At 34.4% G+C, this 8283-nt stretch overlaps 1 protein-coding gene across 2 annotated transcripts; it reads left to right on the top strand.

The window, feature by feature from the left end:
• The first annotated feature begins 3361 nt into the window (after positions 1-3361).
• Positions 3362-7716, top strand: LOC121976204 (APETALA2-like protein 3). 2 transcript variants are annotated; one of them, XM_042528281.1, is made up of 10 exons: positions 3368-4442; positions 4508-4533; positions 4620-4650; positions 4753-4840; positions 4915-5060; positions 5967-6011; positions 6116-6216; positions 6327-6442; positions 6627-6723; positions 7401-7716. In XM_042528281.1, the coding sequence occupies exons 1-9, from the start codon at positions 3934-3936 to the stop codon at positions 6708-6710; spliced, it is 1146 nt and encodes a 381-aa protein (XP_042384215.1). In that variant the 5' UTR covers positions 3368-3933; the 3' UTR covers positions 6711-6723; positions 7401-7716. The 2 variants fall into 2 exon arrangements, with proteins under 2 accessions (XP_042384214.1, XP_042384215.1); XM_042528280.1 differs by having other exon boundaries at positions 3362-4442; positions 4620-4840.
• The last annotated feature ends 567 nt before the right edge of the window (positions 7717-8283 follow it).

The following is an 8283-nucleotide window of genomic DNA, read 5'->3' as shown; positions in this document are numbered from 1 at the left end:
ATATTGTTGCAGTATATGTTACAAATATGTCACATGATTTTCAACTCGGCACGTCCTAGAGCATATTGTCATAATCTATGCCCGGAGTTCAACGATTGTAGATAAAACTGACAATGACATCTTCACTCATTCTCTTTTAATTTAACTTACTCCGTTCTTACTTCTCCATCACATGAACGTATCGAATGAGTTTTGTCGATTAATTTATGCATATTTTATCTCCAGTGGCGTAGCTACGTGGAGAGTGTGAATACCCCTTAATTTTTTTAAAAAAAAAAAAGCTTTCACCGCTATTTTAATCGATCAATTCCATGATCGTTCGTCATTGGAAAATTAAATTAATCGTATATTTAAAGAACTCACGACCTAAGTTATTTATTGGTATCATTTTTTTTAAGAAAATATCTTGATTTAGAAGATTAAACATTGAATTTAAAAATAAAATATATAATAATAAATGGATAAATTAGACCGTAGGACACGAAGTGAGGGCGCAAAACTAAAATTAGATCGAGTACAAACTAAATTCAACGGGTAGACACGGAGATAAAAATTATATTAGTTCAAATTATGATTGATTTGATCATACTATAACCAAACCAAATTTAATATTTAACTAAGTTCGATCGATTTAAAATAAATTATGTTATTTTTAAGAAACCCATCTCCTTCATATTTTTCTCTCTTTTCTCCCTGTGCAAGCTGCACCCCTCCCTAATCGTACGCCATCATTGTACTTTTGTCTATCCTCTTTTTTATTTTTCCATTCTTCTTTTTTCTATTTTTTTTTCTCTTCTTCACCAACAAGAGCAGCTCACTCTCACATCTTCTTTCTCTTCTCGTATTTTTTAAGGCTTTGTTAGCACCACCAAATTAACTCTATTTTATTTCACCTTGCTCTCTTTTTATCATTGTTGAGCTCCTTGAAATCAGTTAAATTTGTTAATGAAAAAGATAAAATTCTCCTCCTTTATTTCTTCCTCTTTATTTTCTCTTATATATTTTTCTTAAAATCAACAATCTTACTTTTATTTTTTCCGAGTGAATAATTCTTAACAAGTAGTTAATTTTCATTTCTTAACGAGTGAATAATTCTTAAAAAAAAAATTATAAAATTTAAAAATTTTAAAAATAAAATAAATTAAAAATAAAATAAATAAATGAAAATTAAAATTATATAAAAATTTAAAAATTTTAAAAATAAAATAAATAAATGAAAATTAAAATTAAAAAATGTAAAAAAATAATAAATATAAATATAAATAATATAAAAATATAAAAACATTAAAAAATAAATAAATAATAATAATAATAATATTATGTATAGTTAGTTTTGTAACTAAGGGTAATACGGTAAAATATTAAAGTAGGGTATTCATTAAAACCTTCAAACAAACAAATTTTTGTTGCATTACCTAAGTTGAACCAAACAACATTTGGTTATGTTTTATTCCCTATAACTTTGGTTATACATGATGACTTGAACCAAACGCACCCTAAGAGTAAGTTGTTCTTTATTTTTTTTTCCTTTCGTATTTTATTGATTGAGAGTGAGTTATAAAATATAAATTTTATTTTATTAGGATGTTTATTTAGATTGAAATATAAGAATGTTAAATATTATGAGAGAATGAGATTATAAATGATAATTTAATTTTGAGTCATAATTAAATTTTGGGATCAACAGCTTATTGATGTAATAAGAATCTAGGATTAAGATTAAAATTTTTAAATTTAAATTTATTTTTAACTCCTTAAATTTAAAATTTAATCAATTGAATTGTGAGAATCGATGATCACTTATATTTGCAATTTTAAAAAATCACTGATGATTGAAAATCCTAACTACGATCTTCATATTCGGAGATCTTCCGATAATTTTCTGACGCATTAAATTATAATATAAAAAATATTAATTAATTAATTAATTTCTAAATAAAGAAATGTATCATTGCAGGTCATCATCCCACGAACGTGCACTGTTCCGCGCTCAGGATCAATCCAAAATCCATCGTACGTCCAGGATCAAGATTATTATCAGGGTAATTTTGCATGCACTCTTCATTGATAAACAAAATTTTGCATCCAGTTCCCACCCATTAAAATCTTTGTTTTCACTCCCCGCTTAAGCATCTTTACCAAATTGCCCATGATATTTTTAGGTACAAAAAGTCTAAAATCAGTATAAATCCTCTTAAATTGAGTATATTAACTTAGAATCTAGTATATTTTCTATCAAATTGAGTACGATTCTAAACCCTAAACCCTAAAAAATAAGAGGAACAATTTTGATAGAAAATATATTCGATTTTTAATATAAAGTACTGACTTTAAGAAGAATTATCCTCATTTTTGGACTTTTTGTACTCAATTTTGAAATTTTTGTACTAAAAAATCTGAGGGGCAATTTAGGTATCAATATTTGCATGAGGGAGTTGAAACAAGTAATACTTTGCATGCAGGGAATGGAAACAAAGTTTTTTGGATATGAGGATTGCATGCAAAGTTAACATTATGATTAGGAATTTTTCTCTAATTTACTCTTATTATGAACATAACTAAACTATTGAATAAAATGATGATTATGTTCGTCCTTCGAACAAAATATATGATTATTAATTTTGAAATAATAACTAACATTTATGATATTTACCTTGATTATATTAAAATTTAAATTTCAGATCTTATTATGATAACATAACATACATTATACACTAACTATTAGACCGACCCGATAAGGCACGTCTTCTTAAACTTATTGATGATGACAAAAAGATGAATACGTTCGCTTCCAACGCTCCAGTCAATTCGTCCCAGGGCGAACATGAAAAAGGTAAATCACAGACAATTATTAATCTTTGGAATAATGACATAAAAATAATATTTACCTTGACTTTATCAAAATTTGAACTCTAGACCTCATGATGACAACATCTCTTAAACTTATTCACGATGGCAAAAGCCCTCCAGTGCCTCCCTCAATCCGTCACAGGATTAACATGGAAGAGGTAAATTATAAATGTCTACTAATCTTTAGAATAGTGACTAGCACATAAAAAAAACATTTACCTCAACTTTATCAAAATTCAAATCTCAAACTTTATAATAACAATATTTCATATACTAATGATTAGATCCATCTAAAAACACCTCCTAAACTTATTCACACAGTTTGTTCACGCAGATTTGATTTATTTATTAGCTAGAGAGTTCGGATTCTCTGTTTTAAAATTATGTGGCTAAGGAGTTAGTTCGGCTCCTCTGTTTCAAAAATTACGTGTCCTTTCTGTTCCGCTCGCTGATCAGACGGTTCAAATAACATTTTAAAGATATTGCACATATTTTTACGAATGTGACCGTATGATCGGCGGGGAACATGGCCAAGAGGTCAAGCTATATTCGTCTTCTATTCTGCGGAAGTCGACCGGAGAACCGGTTCTCCCAGTCAACTGACGCCGTCTCTTACTCTTACATATTCCTTAGAACCGTGAAAGGTGCTAGCTTTTGAGGTTTGAGCTCGCCTTCTCCGGCGCCGCCCCGCCGGCGATCTCTCCGCCGCCTCACATTTATGGCTTTGCTTTCTTGCTCCTGGTGCCTCGCTAACTCCTGAGTCCTGATCTCGGGATTTCGTTTTCGCTTTTTGTTGTGTTTGATCTCGTTTGGGTGGGTGACGAAGGAACGAGAGACGGAGACTAAGGTTGAAGTTCCTGCATTCGATGGAATGTTAGGATCAGATTGAGCCTTCATTTGATCTTGGAAGTGAATCGGGGGGCAGATGTTTAGGAAGAACGATTCGGCCTTGTCCTGCTTTTATCTGTTCCTTCTTTGGTTCTTCTTCCTCAAGGAGTGAATAAGAATCTGGTCGCTAACCTGTGTGGAGCTCTTGGAGACCAGGAGGAAATCGGACGCGGTTACTTCGGAGAGCATCGATCGATGTTCGACCTAAACTTGGCGTCGTCTGTCTCGGCGACAGACGGGAAGACCATCGTCGTCGATTCGGGCGGAACCGCGCCGGCGGATGATTCCAGGAGTTCCAACTCGTCCATCCTCAGCGTCGAGTCTCCCGTCGATCTGGCCCATGGCGACTCCAGCTCGACCCTGCCGGCGTCTACCTTCCAGTTTAGCATCTTGAAGAGCACCTTCGAGGATGATCGGCTAGTCCAACCCGGATTATTCACCAGGCAGCTGTTTCCGCCGGCGCAGGCGATTTCGCAAACTACGAAGTTCATCGATGCGGCTACCGCTCCTCCTTTCTCGTGTCCCTCCATGCCGCACTCAATGAATCTTTCGTTCTCCAAATACAAGCCATCGCGGATCGATTCTAGAGTTCTCAAACCGCAACAGCAAGCGAAGAAGGGTCGCCGGGGGCCGCCGTCTCGGAGCTCTCAGTACCGGGGGGTTACCTTCTACCGGCGAACAGGAAGATGGGAGTCGCACATCTGGTGAGCAACTTGCCCTGTAGTCTTTACTCCCTTCTTCATCACGCTTGACATGAACTTTGGTGCAGGGACTGCGGCAAACAATTATATTTGGGTAAGCAAGATCCTTTTCTCCTCAGCTGTTCCGCCATTTTTGTCGAAACTTACTATTTTTGCACTTTATTGATTGCGCATCAAAAGGAGGCTTCGACACAGCTCATGCTGCTGCAAGGTTAGCTTTGTTTTCTTGTCTGGTGCTTTCTTTTTTTTTGCCATTTCTTTGCCTGCCAACTACCAAGGCAGGAACATGTCGACAACAGTGTTCTTTACTCAGGGCTTACGATCGCGCTGCAATCAAATTTCGAGGAGTTGGTGCTGATATCAACTTCACTCTTTGTGACTACGAAGAGGATCTGAAACAGGTGACAAGAAACTTAGTTGTCCTTCAAGAATTTGATTGCTTTATAGTTGAATGACTTAGTTTTAAATTCTATAGATGATGAATTTGTCAAAGGAAGAATTTGTGCATATTCTTCGTCGTCAAAGCTCTGGATTCTCGAGGGGAAGCTCAAAATATAGAGGAGTGACCCTTCACAAGTGTGGTCGCTGGGAAGCTCGCATGGGACAGTTCCTTGGCAAGAAGTAAGAAGCTTGTTCTCCAGTCCTTAAGCTTCTGTTAATCGTGCCTTTATTTTGTGTGTGTGTTATAGATAATGATAAGTTCTTGGCATCTTGCTGTCATAAACATCCATCTGATCTTTTTGTTTCTTTCTGAAATATGGAAAAAAATATATACAGAATTTATGATCGATAGCTCTGGAAATTAGCATTGTACCTAAAATCTTTGATAAAAATAGATGACGACAACAACAACCACACTGTATCTCACTAGATGGAGTCGGCTGCATGGATACTTCTACGATATTGTGCTCTATCTCCTATTATATTGTCATCTATATTTTAAAAAAATATCTTATTTTATCGTTGCTAATCATGTTTTTTTATCTTTCACTTCTTCGTTCAATGTGCATATTTGTCATAGTTTTACATCGCCTAACTAAAGTACATGTCCATACCATCTTAAATGTCTTTCGGAGTTTTCTCTCAATAGGTGCAACTTCGAGTTTCATTATAATATTCTCATTTTTTATCATGTCTATTTTCGTATATTTATACATCTATTTTAATATCTTCATCTCTACTTTTGCTCGTATGCTTGATTCATAGTTTAATATTTAACTCTATGTGGTCTAACTGTCATTTTGTTCAACTTCTTTTAAGTTTTAGAGTTATTTTTCGATCACAAAGAACACCTAATGCACTTTTCTATTTCAACCATCTTGTTTGTATTATCTGTCTCAATCACTTTATTCTTTTGCAAAAATATTCCTAAATGTTTAAAACTTTTAGTTATAAGTAATTTGTCATCTACTATCGTAACAATTGTCTCATTATACCTAATATTGCAAAATCTTTGACAAAAAAAAAAGAGCTTATAGAAAATTCTATATTTTAGTTTTACAAATGAGATTATCACTGGATGTGCAGGTATGTATATCTTGGGCTATTCGACAGCGAAATTGAAGCTGCAAGGTCTCTCTTAACATGGACAGTCTCATAAATAGTGTTTAACATTGTAATGGTTCTTTTTCATCACTATTTTACCTTTTTCTCCCTTGTTTATTTACATTAATTAGGGCTTATGACAAGGCTGCTATAAAGTATAGTGGGAAGGAAGCTGTTACCAATTTCGAGCCAAGCAACTATGAGGAACTACTTCGCATGGACGATAATGAAGGTGAATTAGTAAAAAAAATTTCTGATCTTCTTCATTACATTCCATGTTTCAGATATCGATTATATATATATATATATTCTGGATGGAGTACTTCACAAGATGTTCTGTAGGTCATATTGTGGATCTGAACTTGAGTATTGCCCAACCTGTTGTCCAAATTCCAGGGGGGATTCATAATCCACCGGCTACTACACCTTCTGAAGCTTCCAATGCCGGCAAATCAGATGTAATTTATTTTGCGATATTCTTGAATTTTGCTGTTTCCTCAGTCCTGTATCCTAGTAAATTAGATTGCATTTCCTCAATCCTTAAACTTATTCTTGAATTTTGTTTTTGTTTTTAAACTACTATGCATGGTATTGGTCCAATTCTTCAGCTCCTCATTCTTGTTTTCTTTTGTTCTGCATCAGATTTATCTTTCTCGTCAAGTGGTATCGACTCCTACCTCACCTGATCCGCCAGGACATTTGCTTCTACAGACTGCTCGTTTGTAGTTCCCGAATCAAGGTGATATCTTCTACAAGTTCCTTGTCAGATTCATCATTCATAGAACAAAATTTCCCGTGTGCTTGCCCCTAACACCCACTATTTTAGTTTTTCTCTTCGCCTAACTAATCTTGGAGGTACATGGCCTCTGATCCGTTTACAGTGGTAAAACACTAGGAACAATAAAATGATAGGGTTCAAAACCCAAATAGGACAAAATCTTGGAGGGTGACTTTTGAGTGTGCATGAATTGTGCTCCAAATTTACCCAATAGGCAAACTAAGGGGGGAAGGTTGTCTATCTCCCAGCTTAGTCGAGCGAAACTTGGACACTTGGATTACAAAAAAAAAAATCAAATAAGTGTCCATTATAATTTACTATTTTAGTTTTTTTTTCCTGATGCATATAATTGTCTGATTTACAGAACAAAATTCAGTATTCAAATGTTATAGAGTAGGAGATGAGGAAGGAGTAAAACTCTACTAAAGGAATGACAAAGAAAAAGAAACTCTATTTTTCATTCGACTTTGTATAAAATGATTCTTAATCTTAAGTGGATAATTTGGGGTAAGGGAACTCCCCTTTTGACTTTAATAACAAATACATGTTCTTTAAATATTGTTTCTGCTAATTAACCTCGATATTTGTCTTAACCTTATACAGTTATCATTCGGCTAAAACATACTCGCACAATGCAGGATAGAAGGAGAGTGAAGAGTTTTGTAAGGGCGAGGATGAACGGTAGAGGCCATCTCCAAATATATATCTCCACACAGCTCTTGCAGCATCATCAGGATTCTCTAATCTCCAACTGATGGCTGCTTGTCTCCTCGTGGCCCTATCGCCTTAGACAAACCCTAAACCAACCCCATTTCTGCCCTCTAAACCTCCTTCTTGGGGATCAAAATCAACAGGCCAATATGTGTAAATATTGAATGAATAAATTGTTTGTTTGAGAGTGTTTGTTAACTGATCTTGACTAAATTGTCTGAGATTGTTCTTTGAGAAGAAAAATAGGAGACTTGTAATAGCTCCATTGAAGGACCAATCTCTGCAGTTTCGATCTTTAAAGGCCAAGCTTCGGCAGAGGTCCATGCTCGGTCGCCTTAACTTTGCTATCGGGTGCTCCATCAATTATGGAGCAGAGAAGAGTAGGTAGGGTTTAGTGAAGTCTTCATTCCCTGCACTGCAAGGTTCTAGTAAAAATGGTTCCTGAATAAGTTTAGTGTTTGATTGGATAAAGTTTATTTATGCTTATTCAATAGTAAAAATATATATAAAATAAATAATACTTGAACACTAATAAGTTTGGTTTGTTAATGTTTATGAATAAAATTTATGGACAATTTATGAAAAAAAAATATTTATTAACTTGTATAAAAATTAAGATAAAAATCAAAAAGCATCTTTTTATATTGGAAACTGGAAAGGGTTGCTTTTTCTTCATGTGTTAACGTTCCATTCTAGTCTCTAGTCATTTTACTTTTTGAAATTGTCTTTATTATTGATATTGTTGTAAAAACATCAATTAATAGATGATTCACAATTATAGTAGCTGCTATACGACTGATAGCTATGATT

The sequence above is a fragment of the Zingiber officinale genome, chromosome 4B (genome assembly GCF_018446385.1).
Source record: "Zingiber officinale cultivar Zhangliang chromosome 4B, Zo_v1.1, whole genome shotgun sequence".
NCBI classification, from domain to species: Eukaryota; Viridiplantae; Streptophyta; class Magnoliopsida; order Zingiberales; family Zingiberaceae; genus Zingiber; species Zingiber officinale.
The sequence above is the reverse complement of the archived record's forward strand: the minus strand, read 5'-3'. Positions and strand labels throughout refer to the sequence as shown.

Excerpts from the sequence above, each read along its gene's own strand:
- LOC121976204 (XM_042528280.1), top strand. The coding sequence starts at position 3,934 with ATGTTCGACCTAAACTTGGCGTCGTCTGTCTCGGCGACAGACGGGAAG. Across the intron at positions 5,061-5,966 it reads GGACAGTTCCTTGGCAAGAA|GTATGTATATCTTGGGCTAT; the intron begins GTAAGAAGCTTG and ends CTGGATGTGCAG. Across the intron at positions 6,012-6,115 it reads AGCGAAATTGAAGCTGCAAG|GGCTTATGACAAGGCTGCTA; the intron begins GTCTCTCTTAAC and ends TACATTAATTAG.